The sequence below is a fragment of the Scardinius erythrophthalmus genome (assembly GCF_964197995.2).
Source record: "Scardinius erythrophthalmus genome assembly, chromosome: 10".
In the NCBI taxonomy this organism is placed as follows: Eukaryota; Metazoa; Chordata; class Actinopteri; order Cypriniformes; family Leuciscidae; genus Scardinius; species Scardinius erythrophthalmus.
In genome coordinates, this window is record NC_138230.1 from 4965648 (window position 1) to 4988233 (window position 22586).

Genomic DNA, 22586 nt, shown 5'->3' on the forward strand with positions numbered 1-22586 from the left:
TGTTGGATTTAGGTCAGGCTGACTAATTTATCATCACAGAAAACTTGAAGCAAATCATGTGATCATTAGCCGCGTTTCCACTGTCGGGCCAGGGCCGGGCCGTGCTAGTGCGTGCCAGGGCCAGTCGCGTTTCCACTGTCACTTCCGGGGCTTGATCGGGGCTTACTCGGGGCCAACGGCCAGGATTTCTGGCCCGTCGAATACCTTGGGCCAAAGCGGGCCAGCTCGGGCTAGAGGAGTGGTTACCAACAGAGGAGGAGTTTACCGTTGGGAGACGGCAGCGCCGGATGATTCTGTCAGCATTTAAGACTTAAAAATAAAATAATTTAAATCGCGTTCATGTTTGAATGCCTTCTGTTTGTGATGCAAAAGACTATGCGCGCTAGCCGTTACCATAGTAAACATAGTAAACGCTTGAAGATACGCATAGTAAAAAAAACAACATAGCGAACGCTTGAAGAAATCAGACCAATCTTAAAGGCTATCACAGTCATGTTTTTATTTTATCTGTCATAGCCTACGTCTCGTCTCTTTAAACCAGACTATCAAAAAATAAAGTAACTTTTTTTTTCGGGAGCTTCCTCTGTTTCTCTGACTGAAAATATCTGTATGGGAGTCGAGAGAGTGCTAAAGCTCCTCAGGTCGTATGGCATATATTTGTAGAAATTATATTTTTTTCTAAATGTGATGTAAATATGTCCTGTAACTAAGTTACCAGATAAAGAAACAGACGCGACTAAAAAAGTAAGTGTGTCCTCTTTCTTTTGTGAAATAGACCTAACTGTAATTTATTTCTGCGTGACTAATGTGCAATCTTTACATAATTTTTACATAAATTAATTCATTATGATCAATGTATCACTTTTTATTGTAAACCTGTGGTAAAACATCGATGCTTGGGTTTTAAATATTCAAGTAGCTGCTAAACAAACAAACAAAAAAGCTAGCAAACGGCCGCTTTTATCGTGTTTGTTTTCAACGCTGTTTCCAGTGATTTCTGATTAGTTTTCTGATAAAACTTCCATTTGTTGGTGAAATGATGGGTTAGTGTGACGTTGTCCCAGAGAGGCGTGTTACGGGCGTGTTTTAGTGAAGCGCTGGGGAGCTCCTGGCCCGACAGTGGAAACGCATGCCCGGTGCTATTGGCCCGAGGCTATTAGCCCGGCACGGCCCGTTTAAAGCCCTGGCCCGGCCCTGGCCCGACAGTGGAAACGCGGCTATTGTAAAAAATCATTAATTATGTGGAGCAAACCGTGATGCCATCATCGAACTCAGTTCAGTTCTCATACAATGTTGTCAAAGCAGGCAGATTAAAAAATATTAAGAATAATAAGTGTTCTTAATATAGTTTCCAGGAACTATATTAAACAGGAAACATGACAATAAGTTTAAGGGGAACCTTTGCTGTGATCAGTAGAGTTCACTCTCCACCCAGACACAGACCGTGATGCAGGGCCGGATTATCCATAGATGGGATTGGGTGAGTGCACCAGCCAATAGGGGGCACCCAAGCCCGGATTATCCAATGGCCATTATGGGGCCCAACGAGTGGAAAAAAGAAAATCATTCTTTTTTTACATTTTTGATAACGGAGCGTACATTTGCACAGTGTTTGGGTGTTTTCATGCGTTTGATCCGAGTTCAAATCCGCCTTTTTCTGAGCTCGCTCTTCTCCCTTTTTCCAACACATATGAGATGTAAAATGTATAGCCTAACATATAGATCTCTAGCGTTATATTTTATATTACGGGCGCGTTTTTGGTCCCCAGAGGGTTAAGTGTCCTATAGGCATTGTGTTTGTGCTGTGTGATTTAAAAGATAAAGGGGTTATTTCTTGCAAGTGAAGAAATTAGGACAAATTATTGTATTTTCCCTATGCTATAATTTAAAAAAACTAAATGTGGCGAGCAGGACGAGGCCGAGGGCCGTGAGAAAGCGACATGAGGCCGGTGGCGTAATTACTGATGAGTGACAAATGCGTGACGCACCGGTCTCGTATCTCTCACGGACAGCAGCCGCCCCTCCAGCACCCAGGCGGCCAGCAGCGAGCTCGACCACCGCCCCGCAACTCACAGCGCACCACCTCGAGCATCCATGGCGACGGAAACTGCCCGCCATGCTCGATGGCACTGCGGATTCCCCACAGCGGCGAGGGCTCTTTGGTAGCGCGTTCCTCTTCCCGGGTTTCGGCACCAGTGTAACGCCGTTCAGATGTTACGGGAAAAAGGAGGCGGGAACCGACGAACATTCAAATATTTTAATGATAAAAATAAAATAAATACAAAATGAAAGTACAAGCAAATACACAATAAAATAAAATGAAACAAAACATAACACAAGTTCAGGCCTGTCCTCTCTCACTCTTCACTGTCGTTGCTCCTCCTTTATGCTTCCACTCCTCCGTGAGAGATACGAGACCGATGCGACGTGCAGGTGTCGCTCATCAGTAATTACTCCACCGGCCACAAGCTCGAAATCATGATATGGCTTTGTGCCTTTATAAAACAGCACAAGACTTTAATTAAGTGTCCTATAGGCATTGTGTTTGTGCTGTGTGATTTAAAGAGAAGTGCGCACTTTGCTCTCGTGATCAGCATGGTGATCTGGTGTTTTCTCCAAAATAAAAGATAAAGGGGTTATTTCTTGCAAGTGAAGAAATTAGGACAAATTATTGTATTTTCCCTATACTATAATTTAAAATATACATTTGAAATATTCATTTTCATTTATACAGTACATTTATAGGCTATATGGATTTTACTTCATAGGAATAGTTATATAAATCATTATTATATTATAATTAATAATTGTTTAACATTCTAAAACATCAGTGATAATGTAATGTAGACTGGGAATCTATATCATAACTAAAAAGATGTTTGAGCCCTCTTTAATGTCCAGCAAGTCAATGCCTTTTCTTTGTTCAGTGTTCACAGTTCATGGGTTGAAGCCGGTTGAAGCTCTTAATTTTGAGCTCTCAAAGAGCGCCAGATTGATGCATTTGCGGGGGAGCATACCCCCGGACCCCCCATGAAGGACAGAGGTCCACCCAACATAATTTTACAAAATCCTATGTGAAAGATCATTTATAAACTTTACTCCAGCATAGTACAACAAAGTTCCAAAGTCAGTAAAACTGTTAATGCCAAATTAAAATTTCCTTGGAAAAACTACACTGTGCAATCCTTATTCATTTACACCTCTGGTACAAAAAAGAAAAAGAAAAAAACCCATTAAAATAAAGGATTTACAAATCATTTTTATCTATTTATATATTTTTAACACATATGGACTCAAAAGAAAGCCCAAACATACCTTTAAAGACACACATAACATACTTAATATGTAAAATAAGGCACATCCATAAGCTAATGCTAATCAAAGCATATACATTTAAATAACACAAAATACAGTTAATTACTGTACATAACCTCATGAACATATATGCAAACATGTCTTTTAATCATTAATTTGGTTTCTCAAAGCTGTCAACATTTATTAGATTAAAATGCCAGCATTACCGTAGGAACACAACTAACGTGCCCGGAGAGCATCTAAAGTGTCCCACCAGAAACAAACCCTACATACTGTAGTTCCGGGAAGAAAAGCAGATATCACTACACTGAAATGAACAATAAAAATCAGAAAATGGTTTAGATCAAATTAAATTTATAAGTGGTAGTTATTAGTCTATTATATATTATGTGCCATTTCAATTATTTGTCACAAAGCAGCAGATAATGATATTACATTTTAAATTATGACAGTATTAAATCACATGTTTAATTCAAATTCAGAGTACTTATTTATTCTTACGGAGCCTGATTGGTTTAGTTTAACCCTATATGTTAATTAATGCATTCATTTTCAAATATGTACTAGCATGTTGTTAAGGCTTCTGTTATTCATGTATGAATCCTTATGACTCCTGTCGTAGTTAAGGATTGCTCTTCATTGGTTTATTATTAGTTCATATCTTCCTTGAGTTTATGTTGAAGTAACTATTATTTTAGGTATTAGTACATGATTATTCATGTACTGTTATTGTAAAGTGTTACCTATATCTTATTTATATCAGTTTTTCTTGAACTGAGCGACTAAAGAGTGTCATTGTTCTCTACAGGTTGAGTAATTGTGGTGTAACAGATGAAGGTTGTGCTGCTCTGACTTCAGTTCTGAGATCAAACCCCTCACACCTGAGAGAACTGGATCTGTCATTTAATAAAGTAGGAGATTCAGGAGTCAAGCAGCTTTCTGATCTACTGAAGTATCCTCACTGTAAACTGGAGAAACTGGGGTAAGAATTTATAAAAGTCTCAACGTCGTCTGTTTCTCTTCTGTGGTGAATAATGAATGATATACAAAAAAAATATACAAAAAAAGGTTTACCATCAAGTAACTGAAAAGGATGTTTAATCTTCATTAGATTCTTTCCAAAGCTTCTGAGGTCATTTTACTTTTGATAGTTTTTTGATAGTGTTTTATGGTGCATATTTCTAGACAACTTTTTTTTCCTCAGAGTGTTTTTATTGGACATCTTATCAAACATAAGATAGACTTTACAATACATTTTCTTTTTATGTTAACCAACCCACCCAAGAACAATCCCCACTTGTTGCACCAATACACATATTCATTTGAAAAAAAACAAAAACAATCATTAACATGTTTTAAAGAAGAGAGCACAAGTATGTACAGTATATTACTCCACTGAAATTGAGATTAGAGAGGGATCCACCTTCCTAATTTGGTCCAGAACTGGTTGCCAGATATCAAAAAATTTATAGGCACAGCCTGCTGTAGCATATCTTATTTTTTCCATGGTCAGATTGTATAAAAGATCAATGAGCCACATTTTAAAAGTTGGAGGAGACTTATCTTTCCATTTAAACAGTATCTGCCATCGAGCTAAAAGAGTGGAAAATGCTATGAGGCTTTTGTTGTTTTGATTTAAATGAAAATGCTGTGGTACAGTGGCAAATACAGAGATCATGGCATCAGGCTCTATGACTGTCCCCAATGTGTCGGAAATAAATTTAAATATAGACTTCCAAAAATCTTCAAGTTTTTGACAGAACCAAACCATGTGAGACAGAGTGCCTGGTTCGGCTTCACCTCTATCACAGCGAGGATCTATGTCTGATTTAAATTTTGCCAGTTTTACTTTAGACCAATGCAATTTATGAACAACTTTAAATTGGATCACTCGATGTCTTTGACATATTGAAGATGAGTGAATGTTTTTCAATACAAATTCCCATACATCCTCAGAGATTCCTATAGCCAGTTCCTCTTCCCACAATCTTTTCACGTGAGCTAGAAGTCCCATATTATGAGTATTCATTGCATTATAGATTTTACTAATGGCCCCCTTAGAGTATGGATTTACTTTTAGAACAGTCTCAAGAAGTGACTCAGGTGGTAATGAGGGAAAGTGACTAACAGATGATGCTACAAAACTGCGAAGTTGAAGATATTTAAAGAAGTGAGTGTTGGGAATTTGGAATTTGGTTTTCACTTGCTGAAAGGTTGCAAAAGTACCTTCAATATACATATCCTTTAGTACCCTAAGGCCGTTTACAGACCAGACACCAAAAGAGTCATCTATAATAGAAGGGGTAAACATGTGATTTCTTACTATGGGAGCATAGACTGATACATCATTAAGTGAAAAATGTCTTCTAAACTGTCCCCATATTTTGAAGGAGTGCTTAACCACTGGATTCAGAGAGTATTTATATATTGGATGAGGTGATGGAAATGTTGAGCAGAGTAATGCATGTAAAGAAGCAGGATGGCATGACAAGTTTTCAAGGGTCAGCCATTTAGGACCACCAGTATGTGAATTAAACCAATATAACATAGAATGAGCATTGGCTGCCCAATAATAATACTGAAAATTGGGTAATGATAGTCCTCCATGTTCTCGATGTCGCCACAAAACACTTTTCCGGATGCATGCATTTTTCCCATTCCATATAAAAGCTGATACCAGCTTGTCTATCAATATGAAGAACGATTTGGTTAAAAATATTGGGATACACTGGAACAGATATAGAAATCTAGGTAGGATATTCATCTTGACTGTGTTTATCCTGCCTCCTAGAGATAGCGGTAGTGTACCCCAACACTCAAAATCTTGTTTTATAGAATCTATCAATGGAATAAAATTTGTTTTATAGAGGTTCTTGTAATTATTAGTAACCCATATACCTAAATACTTAAATTTATCTTTACTCAATTTAAATGGTAAGGAGTTAAATGTGATAAGTCTGGCTGCAGTGTTAATTGGCATAAGTTCACTTTTTTGCATATTTATTTTATATCCTGATATTTTTCCAAAACTACCAAGTAATGACAGTAGACGAGGCAGGGTCCTAAGCGGCTCAGACACATACAAGAGAGTATCATCCGCATAAAGGGACACTTTATGTTCGGATTCACCCCTCAGTATGCCTTTAATAGTATTATCGGACCGTATTGCCACTGCCAGGGGCTCAATCATCAGTGCAAATAATGAGGTTGATAATGGGCAACCCTGCCTAGTCCCGCGGCCTAATTGGAAAAAGGATGATATGTTATTGTTTGTCCGAATTGCTGCTACAGGAGAGGAATATAAAACATTAATCCATGAAATGAATTTGGCACCAAAGCCAAATTTCTTCAAGGTATAGAAGAGGTAGTCCCACTCCACCCGATCAAATGCTTTTTCAGCATCAAGTTACAGAAGCACCTCAGGTATATCGGGTGGAGTGGGATAGTGAAGGATATTCAGAAGTCTGCGTATATTGTAGAATGAATATCGATTTTTGATAAAGCCTGTCTGATCATCAGACACTATTGAAGGTATAACAATCTCTAATAGACATGCTAAAAGTTTGGCAAATATTTTACTATCAACGTTTAACAATGATATAGGTCGATATGAGCTACAATCTAATTTACTTTTACCCTTTTTATGAATTAAAGAAATAACTGCTTGTCTCATGGTTTCTGGTAAAGACCCTGAAATGAAGGACTCATCATAGACAGCGAGTAAAATAGGGGAAAGCTGTGAGGAGAATTTTTTGAAAAATTCGCTCGGAAAACCATCTGGCCCCGGTGACTTTCCACTTTGCATGGTGGCAATTGCTTTCAATATTTCAGCCTTTGAGAATGGTCTTTCCAAATCTGAGGCATATTGTTTATCAATAGTGGGCAGAGTAAATTTGCTGAAAAATGAGTCAAACAATACCTCATTTCTACTGGATTCAGATGTATATAATTGCGAATAATACTCCTTAAACCTATTATTAATCTCTAATGGATCAGTTAATTTTTTGTCGTGTTCATCAGTAATTTCAAGGATTGACTGGTCAACACTTTGTTGCCGTAGTTGATGAGCTAAGATTTTTCCTATTTTTTCACCGTGTTCATAAGACTTATGTCTGGATTTTTTTAAAAGGTTCTCAATAAGTTTCGTAGATAACAGATTGAATTCTGTCTGAAGAGCCAATCGTTCCTTAAATAAATCAACCGATGGCGAGTGTGAAAGAACCCAATCAATTAGCAGAATATCACTTTCTATCCTTTTAAGCCTTTCCTGTTGTTTTTTTCTTTACACTGGCACTATACGATATGATTTGGCCTCTGAGATAGGCTTTTAACGTTTCCCAAATTAGACAGTAAGACACCCCTGGGGTCCGGTTATGCTCTAAAAACTCATGTATTTCCTTGGAAATAAATTTAACAAACTCAGTATCTGAGAGTAGTAATGGATTAAATCGCCACGGCCGATATCCACTGCATGTAGTAGGCAAATTTAAAGTAATTAACAGTGGTGCGGGGTCTGATATCACTATTGCCTGGTATTCACATTTACTGACTAGTGAAAGTAAACTATTATCAACAAAAAAATAATCGATTCGAGAGTATGTTTTGTGAACCGTTGAATAGAAGGAGTAACATCTGCGCCCAGGATTCTGAAAGCGCCAAACATCAGTCATGCCATAAGTTTTAAGAAGCTGATTAAGTACTACTGTTGAATGAGTTAGTTGCATGGTCTTGGGTGAACTGCGATCCAATGAGGACGACAGTACACAATTAATATCTCCTCCTAATATGACCTGATGTGTATCTATATCAGGTATTCGAGAGAAGAGGCTGGTAAAGAATGCATTATCATCCCAGTTAGGTGCGTACACATTCACTAGAACTACTGGGGTACCGTTCAGTCTGCCCACTACTATTACATAACGGCCAGCAGAGTCAGCATCAACTTTTGACACTACAAACGGGATAGTCTTTTTGATCAAAATAGCTGTTCCCCTAGATTTAGAATGAAAAATAGAGTGGAAAATTTGTCCCACCCACCCCCCCCTAATAGGGGTGTAACGGTTCACAAAATTCACAGTTCGGTTCGATACGATACACTTGTGTCACGGTTCGGTAAGGTACGGTTCGGTATGTTCTCCATACAGCAAAAATAAATAAATGCCAGAGAAATTTCCTTGAATTATTATTTTTTTTTTATTATTGGTTTATTTATTAAAACTAACATCATAAAGTATGTTTTTTTTTTTTTACTGAGCTATAATGGAGCTATACTTGACTCTTCTTATGAGCATATAAAACAAAACAGCTCCTTTTGGACAAAATAAAATGTAATATTGTAGTAGTAGGCTAGTTATAAACAAAGGTTTATTTAAGTTCAGATTAACATTTGACGGCAGCAATTGTATTCATAATGTCAAAATAAAACCGACGTAATGTTACTTGAAAGCATTATAGCCCACTATTCCTAACAAACTTCCATACCTTGCAGTTAGTGTTACTACAAAAAAACCACGGTGAATGTTGTTGATCTGTGGACACCGGCCAGTTCATTCATGGCATGATGTTTCTTCCTGGTTTCCATGTCAGCGCTGTTTGATCCGTTAATAACAGAGAAATGTGCATGTTTCTCACTAGATCTCGCAGCGATGTTATTACTTCAGTGGCGAATTCAATTGATTTCAAATGCTTTCTTTACTGGTCTGGATCTCTAGCGCTGTGTGGTAGTGTTGCTTGATCAGGCTCGCGCATAGGGCTCGCGAGTCCCGCTTCACAGGTCAAAACTGATAAACGGTCCACACAAACACAATAAGAGTAGCTCAGTTTCGTTCCTTACATTGCGTTTGCCAGTTGATGTTGGTGATGGTGGTCGCGCCAGCCTCTATGAGCACGCTTGCCACCCGCGACGCGCCTTCATTTGAAATGACGAAATTTTGGTCGGCAGAAAAAATGGTCCAGCGAACCGTTCGGTACGTAGTGCGTACCGAAAACCGAACCGAAAGCCTTGTACCGAACGGTTCGATACGAATACGCGTATCGTTACACCCCTACCCCCTAAGCATAAAATGGTCAGATGTGTTCAAATGGGTTTCTTGCAGGAAGGCAATATCTGCATTCAGCTCCTTAAGGTGTGAGAGTACTTTTCGGCGTTTCACTGGGTGATTTAGTGATTTAACATTCCAACTGACAAAGTTTATCTGGCAAGTGCCTGATACATCAGTGTGAGCGTTCATTTATATTAGTGTTAAGTATTTATAAATTGTAGTACGGATCCAGCCTAAGTAACATTTGCGCCACATAAATAGAAGATAGTCCCTCCCCCAACCTAAAGTTAGCAAAACAAAAAATAGGAGCAGTCAATTTAGTGCAACGGTAACTTCCCCAGTCACCAACTAGAACATGGTGAGATAATAACCCCTCACAAATAACAAATCCACACATAAAGTGCTTTTTAAAAGTACTCTAGCTCTGCAGCTTGCTCTGCACAGACATAATAACAAAATATTTAACCCTCTGGGGTCTGAGGTGTTTTCTGGGCCTTGGAGGTGTTCTGACATGCTCTGACATTTGTGCTTATTTCTGTTACTTGTGACATTTTCATGGCTCAAGTCTAATTACACTGTATTCAGCACAAACTCTGCTACAATAATATATCAGCAGCTTGTATGTAAAAGTTTGTAGTTTTGAGATAATGACATTTATGCGTGGTTTGTGAAAATACAAAAAAAAATTCTCACTGAAATAAGATCATGAAACCCATACTGATTATTTCTTCACAAGACTTTTGAAAATTGTATGACGTAGCCTAGAATATTTGCTCCAAAACTATGTGAAAATTACCCTGACTGCTCATTCAGATAAGACAATATATTGATTTAAACATTTTACGACGTGTTTTGTGTGAAAAAAGCTTTATGCGGGAGCTCATTAATATGTAAGCTTTCCACACCTGAGAAAGACAAAGACACTCCCTAATGGCCCTATTAGGAGCTATCAGGCCCTGTGATTCTGAGCAACCTTGCACAAAGAATGAGGAGATTTAAAAAAGAATGGCTTTTAGATTTTTTAGATTTTTTGGATTTATTTACAACACAACATAATCCAAAGATACAAAACAAATGACAAAAAAACACTCATTGAAAACAATTATCCAAAGACAGAGACCTTTGTGCCATTCCTAAAAACATTGTACATACCTTTCATTTCCAAGGTGTTTGATTTTCACTTTACCATGTTCATCACAGAGACTCATGTGAATGTTGAAGTCAGCAGGAGTGGCATCTGGGCCCTGAAAAAAAAAAAGAAAAAAAAGTGAACATACTGATATCAAGAGAAACTATAGGCCTGCACGATTTTGGGAATAAATTTGAGATTTTTCTGGTTAAAATTGCTTTTTAAAATTTGTTGTGCCCTGTGGGCATAGGCTATGCGCAGTGCTGCATAAAATAATAATAACAATAACCATATCAGCCTATAAATCTTCCAAAATATTTCAGTAAAAACTAAGCTAGAGAAAAATATATTGATTATCATGTTACTTCAAATGTTTCCATTCGTTATGATGATATAAAATGAGATAATAGTAAAAACATGAAGCCGTTTGGTGCTTTTCAAACGCGATCGCGATCCAAATATGATACATTCAAACGCGATCGCGCTCAAATATAAAACATTATGGTTACCACATATCTATCTACATTTGAGCAGATATCCACAAACACAGTAACAGTAAACACGGGTCTAAATATTATAATATTTACCATATATCTAGCAACAGTTCAACTGCAATGTGAAATTTATGCAACAATAACAAACTAATATGTAAGAATTTCTTACCTTACATCTTTCTTGTCCTCAAATCGCGTTCTTCTTCTTCTGAGGTAATTCCAATGTAAGCTCACCGCGCATCTTTCAGACTCGACGAAAAGCAGAGACTTGTGAAGTGTTTTGGTGTTTTGTTTTTGAGGTAGGCCTAATGAGCGCAATCGCGTTCCATGTGGAGATTTGCATGTGAATGTCTCTTGCGCGAGTGGGCGTGTTCAAATAAAAAAATAATTAGGAAGCGTTTGAGAAGCTGGACATCTTGTTGGTTTTATACAAATTACTTAAACAGAGAATATTTGTTTTCAGTTTGAATCCGATCATTTAAAAGTACACACTTAAATGTTTATAAAGGTATATGGCTCATAAATGTGTGACAAGTATTCGCTGAGTTTTGTTTCAGTTTATAGACGTGCTCAAGAAAAAAAAGGCAGAACGCACACCCTGTTTATTTTCTTTATTTTCTTTATTTTACAAAAGCACAATGTTTTGATTTGATTGTAAGTGGACACCTACAAAAGTAAAAATATCACAGATTCTTTTTTTATATTTCTTTTTTCTGTATGACCATAAATGATGGAGTAATTTAAGTTTATAGTGCTACAATGTGAAAAAAAATACGGCAAAACGCGCGGCGCGTTTGCCGACCTCAGAGGGTTAATATAACCCCAATGTTTCAGATTAAATAGAAAAATAAAGGAAGAGTGGTGCTTTTTATCTTCTAACAGACTTTAAGAGTGAAAAAAAATAAAAATAATAATAATAATAATACAAAAAAGAGATAAAATCCATTACATATAAACATAACAGTGACTTTAGCACAACCTTTCATTGACAAAAACAAAAACAAAAAAAGGGGCCTTAAATGAAATTAACTTAACTGTAGTCCCACATCAACAAGCCTCCTTGTTGTATTTTGCATTATTGTTTACCAGACTTAGACAAGCGAAGCTAAGCCACCTCACGCAGAATGTTGTCCTTAACATACGCCATGGCCTCCGCTGCGTCTTGAAACTGCTTATCTGTCCCGTTATACGTGATCTGAAATCGGGCTGGATGTAGGAGACCATAGCGAACCCCCTCTCGTCCTCGAAGTAGTTTGCGGACCTCGTTGAACGCCGACCTGGCGCGGGCTACGCTCGGTGGATAGTCAGAAAAGATGAGTATGGTTGAGCCGTTGTGTTGTAGCGGGCCAGATTCCCGTGCGCGGTGGAGGATTTCGACACAATCTTGATAGTAGTGCAATTTTGCTATAATCGCTCTTGGTTTGCCATCCATCCATTTCGCCTGTAAAGAGCGGTGGGATCTGTCAATCAGCACGTCTTTATCCATTTTAAGGACTTTTTTAATCAGCCTTGAAACAGAAGCAGGGGTGCTGGAACCATCTTCCTCAGCTACATTCATAATGCGGATATTTGACCTCCGCATTCGGCCTTCCATGTCCAAGCATTTCTCCTGTAGATTTTGAACATTTTCCTCCAGCTTGCGCACCGAGTTTTGTAGCTCTGTGATATCATCCGAGCATCCTGAGAGTCCTCTTTCCATGTCCGACACAGTTGTTCTAATCACTTCCAGGTCTGACCGAAAAGCTGATGTGTTGTTAGCTATCTCCTGTCTCACTGCTTGTAGCTCTGATCTAACTCCATCAAACTCTTTAGACATGATTGACTTTAACTCGGTTTGAAAAAACGTGGTCATCTCCGTTTTTATAGAGGACAATAACTCTTCCTTCATCTCCGTCGTCATATCAATCTTTTCTCCAGTTTGATGAGCTTGTTCAGCCATCTCGGGTGTCGTGTTAGCGCCGGTGCCAACGCTAGGTGAGTCGGTGCTCGTCTTGTTAGCAGAGGCCTTGCCCGTATATTTGTATTTACGCAGGTTGTTCGCCATTTACATTTATTCAGGGGATAAATCGTCTTCAAAGATGCAGGACAGTCTTGATAGTCTTTTTGTATCACACATTCGACTAAAGCACCATTTAAAAGGGTAAAAAAATATAATTTGTGCAGAGCTCTCTAAACTTGCAACCTACTCCATTGCCTGCTCGCTAGCGCCCCCTTTCTAGACAACTTTAACCTTATTTTGATTATTTTCAGGTTAGGTAAAGTACGTTAAATCTGTCCTAAATTATAAGCATCTGAATTTTCATACTCACAATCTATAGGTCAGAAGACTTCTTCGTGGTCTGTTCAGTTCAGTTTTTTAGAAATCAAAGACTTTTGGCAGGCAAGCTTCTTAGTTTCAATTAAATATAGTTTTATTATTTACAGGTAACTAGTTTACAAAAAGGCATAATTGTAACAGGACAATTGCACATTTTCTAGGGGTGTAACGATATTCGAACCGAACCGAAAAACCGCGATACACCACCCACGATACGAATCGCGATACTCTCATGGCGTACCAAGGACGCCCGCCTCGCCCGCAAAAATTAATCGCAATAAGCTCAGTGTTTTGTTACTTTCGATAATAAGCAAGGTGTAATCTTTCAAATTCTGTCTATTTGATCACGAAATCCAAACATTAAATGTAGTTTTGGCACTCTTTGATGTTGATGTGGCAGATCACCGTACTAAGCTTCTCATTTCAAGCGGCAGCGCGGAGCACGAGTAAACGCGATTCTCTTCCTCAGTTACAGAATAAACATGAATGGACACCTGAAGGTGTGTTGAAAGATACAGTATACTTACTGAAAGGCATCATAACTCGTGTAATCGCTCATTCAGTGTCCACAGCTTGTTGGTTTGCTAAGAAAATGAACTCTTTCACTAAATAAATGCACTATATTAACATATATATATATTATATTTTACTTAACCTGTTAATGAAATCTTGATTATTTAATGTATGTTTAAAATATCTGTCATGAAAATGACAGCAACTGTGTAAAGTATTATATTTCAATAATAAATTAGAGTAAAAATATATGTTAATGTAAAAACTGCCTTATGTGCAGTATACATGTTTTCATACAATTTGTTACTTAAGTGTTGATTATTATTATTATTATATCTAAAAATAAATAGCAACTGAATTTAGGCTAAAAGTCTAGGCTCTGTTGTTAAGCTTTAATGTTATAGTAATGTGCAAGTAAGAGCTCCTATATAGTTTACAGGATTAGCAGATAATTTTTTTTTATCCTTGCGAAATGTTTACTTGTAATTGAATTAATTTAAAGACAAGGACACACTTTGTTAATTAAAGCACTGTTTAAAAAAAAAGAAACAATTTTAGCTTTCTAAACCCCCCACCCCACCGAAATGAACCGAACCGAGACGTCAAAACCGTGGGACGTACCGAACCGTCAGTTTTGTGTATCGTTACACCCCTAATATTTTCCACAACAATAGTTATAAGCATGATTGGATGATGTGAAGAGGTGACAACTGCTTTTACATACAAATCTGTTGAGGAGAAATTCATATCTTATCATTTATATCAGTGTTTCCTGAACTGAGAGACTAAAGAGTACCATTGTTCTCTACAGGTTATTGAATTGTGGTGTTACAGACGAAGGTTGTGCTGCTCTGACTTCAGCTCTGAGATCAAACCCCTCACACCTGAGAGAACTGGATCTGTCATTTAATAAAGTAGGAGATTCAGGAGTCAAGCAGCTTACTGATCTACTGCAGGATCCTCACTGTAAACTGGGGAAACTCAAGTAAGATTGTATAAAAATTTCCAACATACTCCTCTATTTTAATGGTAAACAATGATTGACATACAAAAAAAATCTACTGTGAAATTATTAACCTCCTGGGACCCAAGAATAGACTTTTGTCCACTGTAGTGGACATTATATTTTAGTGAATTTCTCTGACATCATACATGTCACATGACACAACCTGGGTGTCCTGTAAAGAGCACATTCAGGACTTTTCAGAGACACCAAATGTTTGGAGGTTTCACCATGAAATCAACTTCTCCTTGGTCTTTAAATATGTCTGACATTAATTTAGTGATCAAATGTAGCATTCTTATGGAAATATGATAATATATTGTAATTATAATTTAAATTGGACTACTTTTCAAATTGTATTTCATAAAACAACATCTCAGGAAAATGTTATGGGGTTTCAAAAAAAAAAAAAAAAATCTGTTCCAGAACAGGGCATTGATTTCATACATGTCCACTATAGAGGACATCAAGACTTAAATCATGTTTATCAGGCATTTTGTGAGACACAACAAGTGAATATGGAAATAAATTATACATCAATATTCCTATGAAATATTAGATATTATTATTAAAATGTTGCCAATTATTACTCCAATTATTACACTTCTTTTTTCATTAAATGTTGCTCCAAGAACACATTAAGGTGCAAATTAGATACAGTTTATAGATACATTGCATTGAATGGGAATATTAATTTATGGACATTTTACCCACATATTGCATAAAGTAAAATGGTGTATCAATTCATTCCGTTATTTCTTTCATAACATAGTTGAGAATAATCTTTATACAAATTTTGGTTGAAAAAATCCTGAAACCCCCAAATTTATTGGTGATTGAAAAAAAAAAATCCCATTGTTTTTGCCTATACATATAATTTCATGTCATTTTATTTTTTAAACAACTTAGTCCTGGTGTCCACTACAGAGGACATAGCATAACTTATGAATAAAATATTATTTTTCAAAAATGTTTTTTTTTACCATTTGTTTATTGTGCTCTAAACAGTGTGATGACATGGAAAAAAACTAAATTCCAAAACCTTTTTTTTTCTGGGTCCCAGGAGGTTAATGGGAATGTTACTTTTATTTTCATTACATTCTTTCCAATGTGTCTGACATCATTTTACAATATTAATGATAGATTAAACATGACTGGATGATGTAAAGACGTGACAACCGTGTTCATATACAGATATGTTGATGATTTTTGGGTACTTGAATTAAAAAAAAGAATATTCGGTTACACTTTATTTTAACCCTTTAAGGTACTACTCAACCGTTTGGTAGACCACACTTTAACCCTCTAGGCGCCACGGTCGAGTTTACTCGACAAGATGCGGCACTGAATAAAATGGCCGATTTTGTCAAATAGGGTGTCAAATTTCGTTCGACCTCCCCTCCACTAGTTAGCAGACATGTCATACTTCATCCCCGACTCAAAAAAACGTCATGTTTCTATACAAAATCTTCGAGCTAGAGCGCATTGAATAAGTGTGAACAAAAGCGGAGCTAGTGTGCGAATGAGCCGTTTTATCAGAGCAATATTGTCAACGTCAGCGAGTATTTGCATTAGATTATTATTATTATTATTATTATTATCTAATGGCATCAATAAAGCTTACCCGCAATGAAGTGTTGGGTCTTCTATTCGCGGACCCTGATTCTGAAGGGGAATAACGTTATCTGCCTTCAGAAAATGACAGTGATTCTGAAAGTGAAAGTATAGCCCTACACCAAGCACAAACGGTGAATCCTTTGCCCAATATATATGGTCCTTTGCCCAATGTCAGTGGTGGGAACAATGTTTCCCGGGGTCGGAGTGTTCATAGCGAAGTTAGCAGGCGTGTTAGTGTTGTGGGGAACGAGGCGGGACTCGGAGATTTGTTACCGCGCTTGCCATGGTGACGTGCCTCTCCGCAATCGTGGCGACAGTATTGTGGTGGAGGCTTTGTCTAATGCCACTGGGTATGTTAGACGAGGTTGAACTATTCATAGGAAAGTTAGGGGGCAACGTGGAGGCAGGGGGGGGAGTCGCAAAGACATGACTACAAGAAATGTCACCTGGATGGATAGGGAGTCATTATCTCTACAGCAAAAGCCCTGCAACATAAATTCTTTTTTTTTTTGTCTGCCATTTATTAGTAATGATTTACACTGTTGATTTACTATCTATTTCCCTGACCATTTAGTAGTGTACAATATGTGTTGTTTTGTGTGTGTTCATGTCCTTGTGATGTGTGCGCCTTTGAAAAAACAACAACCAAAAAAAAAAAAAAACTAACATTGTCTCTCGTCTTGTCTCGTCATCTCACTCATGATCTGTGGCTTGCCGTGGCGAGTGCGCTTTTGAACTAAACAGGTCTTGTCTACTTGTGTTTGTGTGTCATATGAATAATATATATTTGCCCCATAGATGGAAACAGAGTGCCTACTGTATGCAGTAAATGGAAAATCTCTACAGCAAAAGGCCAACCGCTACATGCATTCAGTTTGTTTCTACCATTTATTAGTAATGATTTACACAGTTCACTACTTACTATTTACCTGAGCATTCAGTATTGTGCAATATAGCATACAGAAGGTGAGGGACATTTTTGGGGCAAAGAAATGCTGCATTTTATCATTTAAACATGTGACTTTTCATGAAAATTCTATAATCCAAGATGGCCGCCACTATATGACGTCATAATATGCAAATTAGATGGGAAAATGTAATCCCTACATAAACTTTGGGTCATCCTTAATATTTCTCTAATTTACAGAAAGTCTATTTCTTTTATCACTTTTAAGATATAGCCTTTTGAAATTAAGATGTCAAAATCGAACATTTTAGGAAAAAACCTCTAAGGGTTTCACTATATTTAATTGAAAAATGCATCAAGCTTAACTCAACCTGAATGAGCCATCTCTATTGTTTGGTGTAGTTGTGCAATGCTAAAAAAATCCACTAGATGGCACTGTGAGCAGTCTGTGAGCAGCATGCCTTTTCATTGTTCCTTCAAACAGCACGTGACACAGCGAAAATGTACTCATCCTTTGATGACGCATATCGGCGGGACTTTTAAAGGTAAAACTATTTTGTTGACATATTATCGTTTCAGAGAAGTTGTTAAACAGAATTATGTAACTTAATTAAACAAAAAGTAAGTCTTATAAGGGTCAAATATTTTTTTCAAAACATGCTCTACCAAACGGTTGAGTTGTCATTTTATGGTAGAGAAGCTAGCTAATGTTGGTAAAATTAGCTATTTACAATGAACAAAAGGGTTAGTGTTGTTAAAATGATACATTTAATATTATTCAATTACATATTTGATGAGAAATATTTGATCAATATAGTATCTCGAGAAATATTTGATCAATATAGTATCTCAAGATAGTATCTCGTGGGCTCAAGATAGTATCTCGTGGGCTCAAGATACTATCTCGTGGCCTCAATATACTATCTCGTGGCCTCAAGATACTATCTCGTGGCCTCAAGATAGTATCTCGTGGCCTCAAGATAGTAACTCGTGGCCTCAAGATAGTAACTCGTGGCCTCAAGATAGTAACTTGTGGTCTCAAGATAGTAACAAGATCTTGAAATCAGTATGGGTTTCATGGCCTTATTTCAGAGACAATTTTTTTTTGTATTTTCACAAACCACGCATAAATGTCATTATCTCAAAACTACAAACTTTTACATACATGCTGCTGACATATTATTGTAGCAGAGTTTGTGCTAAATACAGTGTAATCAGACTTTAGCCATGAAAATGTCACAAGTAACAGAAATAAGCACAAATGTCAGAGCATGTCAGAACACCTCCAGGGCCAGAAAACACCTCAGACCCCCGAGGGTTAAGTTCTACTTAAGGGTCGCTGTCCGTTTGTCAAATGCTGAAATGTCACCTTGTAGAATGGCTCGTAATTGTAGCACACGCTTGTATTTTGAAATCTATAAAAAACACAAACTTTCGGGTGGAGACACCAGCAAAATGGCTGAACCAAAAAAAAAAAAAACATTTTTCTAAAAGAGGAGATTAATGTCATTTTAGATGAGGTGGAGCTATACAAACGTATTATGTTCAGCAGGTTTAAGGACACTCAAACAAATAAACAAAAACAAAAAATCTAGGAGGATATTGCTAGAAAACTGACTGCAACTAGGGACATTAAAAGATCAGGGAAGGAGGTCAGGAAGAAGTGGCAAGCCTTTCTAAAAGAAAAATGGCACTGCAGAGGACAACATTTAATAAAACAGGTGGTGGGCCCAATGAGTGGGCCTCCCTTCTCACAGCAGAGAAAGAAAAGGCCTTGTCAATACTTGGCACAAGTGCTTCAGATGGCCTTTGTGTTGGTATTGACATCCATGGAGGAGTAGAGGTAACTCAACCTGAGCCTGAGTCAGGTCCTTCATGTTCAGAGGAACTATCAGTTTAATCTGCCATCTCCCAGCACATCTCCTAGTCCTACAAACAACCCTCCCAGGCCTCAGCCTCCATCTTCTTACTTAACAGAGAGAATGAAGAGGTGGTGCATATTTTGAAGCATATTTAATCTTTTATAAAAAAGTTTGTTCATTCATATTGTTTTTTGTTTTTTGCCCCTTTAAATTATTTCATTTAGAAATTAATTTAAACAAAAAAAAAAAACGAGTAATAAAGTGTACAATAAACTTAAAGTACAATCAAAACTTTTTAATCACATTGCATTTGAATAAAGGTGTAATCTGCCGGTTGACCTGCAGGTGACCTCATAACTCTGTCTTTACAATTTACGATTACTCCAGAGCACTCGTAGATATACGATGATTTTCAAGTGCTACTAAAATTACAATGCTTTTGGGAAACAGACCATAATATTAAGATTAGTTGTACGATCGTTTTTACGATCTTCTTTGGCTTACAATGCTTTTGGGAAACGCAGCCCTGAGCTGTAGATCCTGAACTGAGAGACTGAAGAGTGTCATTGTTTTCTACAGGTTGAGTGATTGTGGTGTTACAGATGAAGGTTGTGCTGCTCTGACTTCAGCTCTGAGATCAAACCCCTCACACCTGAGAGAACTGAGTCTGTCTGAGAATAAAGTAGGAGATTCAGGAGTCAAGCAGCTTTCTGATCTACTGCAGGATCCTCACTGTAAACTGGAGATAATGTGGTAAGATTTTATAAAAGTCTCAACGTTGTCTGTTTCTCTTCTGTGGTGAATAATGAATGATATACAAAAATAATATATACAAAATATGTTTACCAACAAGTTACTGAAAAGGATGTTCAATCTTCAGAAGATTCTTTCCAAAAATTCTGAGGTCATTTTACTTCTGATAAGTTGATTGGATGATGTGAAGATGTGACAACTGCTTTCATATACAAATCTGTTGAGCAGAAGGGAGAAATTCATATGTCATAGTATTTATATCAATGTTTCCTGAACTGAGAGACTGAAGAGTATCATTGTTCTCTACAGGTTGAGGGGTTGTGGTGTTACAGATGAAGGTTGTGCTGCTCTGACTTCAGCTCTGAGATCAAACCCCTCACACCTGAGAAAACTGAATCTGTATGGAAATAAACTAAGAGACTCAAATGTGAAGCTGCTCTCTGATCTGAAGGAGGATCCATATTATAAACTGGAGACGCTTCTGTGAGTAGTGATTATTAAAACTGTTCATATTTTAATTGAAAGTTAATTTAGTTTCTTTGTTTACTTTCATTGTGATGGTGAATTACTCACTATAAACATGTTTAATAAGAGTTTAATTCATTTTTTTTAAATAATGGTTTATAGCAACAATTAAATATCTTCAAGTTTCTTTTTATTTCAAACAATTCAATATTTTGCTTTTATCATTGTCAATGGGAATAAAAGATAATGGTAAATATTGATCACTAGTTTCTTTATCATAAATAAAACTGACACAGTGACACAGAAAAAGGATTGTCATACAGGATTATAGATAAGGGTCAAGGGTCATCATTCATGGTGACTTAGAAGCAAAATCAAAATCTGAATGTTTAAAAACAGCCTTAACAATCGGGTATCTCAGTGTTATATTATAATCTCTAACTTAATCATCTAAGTAGTTTCTTTTAGTTGTTCTAAAGTGGATAATGCAATAATGTTGCACAAATTTGACTGTCTGTGTTTTACACACAGGTTTAGATGTTAGTCTGACCTTCTCTGGATCAGCTGATGGAGCATAAAGAGCCTCTACAGACACAATCACATTCAACAGAATCAACAGACACAAACCCACAGTGATCATCACACACACACATGTGTTTGTGTAACTTACAGAATGATCCAATCCTTAATCCAAAGTCAAACAAGGAAACCTTTAACCAGATGAAACTGGATAAATATTCTGAATGTTCAGATCCAATCTGACCTATGACCTGTAATGCCTGAATCATAATCATACACTGTTCGTTGGCCAGAGGAGAACTAAGCGACTGAGTCTGGTTTCTGACAAGGTTTTCTTCTCCTTTCTGTCACTGATGGAGTTTGAGTTCCTGCCACTGTCACCTCTGGCTTGCTTAGTTGGAGACACTTAACCCTCTGGGGTCTAAGGTGTTTTTGGGGTCCTTGAGATGTTCTTACATGCTCTTACATTTGTGCTTTTTTCAGTTGCTTATAAATATATTAATGGCAAAGGTGTAATTACACTCTAGTCTATTTAGCACAAACAGGGCTACCATAATATGTGAGCAACATGTATGTACATGTTTGTATTTTTGAGAAAATAATGTTTATGCATAGTTATTGAAAAAACAAAAAATGAAATTGTCTGAAATAAGGCCACAAACCACATACTAAATATGTGTCAATAAGACTTCTGAATAATGCATTTTGTCGCCTAGAGTTTTTTCTTCAAAATGATGTGAAAATCATCCTTCCTAATCATTCACATAAAACAATACATTGATTTAAATTTTGTACGACACTTTTTGTTTGGAAAGGCAATATGCAGATGGGCGTGATTCACACCTGAGGAGAAAATGGGCCCCCGCATAATGAGACTGCATATGTAGTTAGCCTTTCATTCAGGTGTGTGACTGAGCCACAGGAAAGAATGCAAGGACAATATATAATTGGTTCACAGTTGTTGTTGTTTTTTCCACAAATTGTGCTTGCAAATTGTATAATATCCAAGGTAAACATTTCTAGTAATTGTGCAGTTAATTCTCATACTGTATTTTCAGATTTGGAATATATTCTCTACCCAAATGTGTCACTAATAAAGCATAATAAAATTATTTAAAGAGAAGGCTTATATTGACCTTTTAAGATTTTGTTTACATCTATCCTTGTATGTATGTATATATATATATATATATATATATATATACAGTACCAGTCAAAAGTTTGGAAACATTACTATTTTTAATGTTTTTGAAAGAAGTCTCTTATGCTCATCAAGCCTGCAGTTAAAAAAACAAACAAACAAAACAAACAAACAAAAAAACAGTAATATTATGAAATATTATTACAATTTAAAATAATGGTTCTCTTTTTTAATATACTTTAAAATGTAATTTATTTTTGTGATGCAAAGCTGAATTTTCATCAGCAAGTACTTTTGTGTCTTTGGTGTCTTATGATCCTTCAGAAATCATACTAATATGCTGATTTATGATCAATGTTGGAAACAGTTAATTGACTTAATATTTTTTTTATAACCTGAGATACTTTTTTCAGGATTATTTGATGAATAAAAAGTTAAAAAGAACTGTATTTATTTAGAATAGAAATCTTTTGTAACAATATACACTACCGTTCAAAAGTTTGGGAACAA

The 22586-nt window shown here is 36.7% G+C and overlaps 1 protein-coding gene across 1 annotated transcript in view; it reads left to right on the forward strand.

Annotated features, from left to right (window-relative positions):
* Positions 1 to 22062, forward strand: part of LOC308697126 (uncharacterized protein) — an 874503-nt gene extending 852441 nt beyond the window's left edge. The window contains exons 19-23 of the mRNA XM_081376239.1: positions 4124 to 4297; positions 14621 to 14794; positions 19778 to 19951; positions 20261 to 20434; positions 20948 to 22062. Coding sequence (XP_081232365.1) covers positions 4124 to 4297; positions 14621 to 14794; positions 19778 to 19951; positions 20261 to 20434; positions 20948 to 20960 — 709 coding nt within the window. The 3' untranslated portion in view covers positions 20961 to 22062. The remainder of the gene's footprint in view (positions 1 to 4123; positions 4298 to 14620; positions 14795 to 19777; positions 19952 to 20260; positions 20435 to 20947) is intronic.
* The last annotated feature ends 524 nt before the right edge of the window (positions 22063 to 22586 follow it).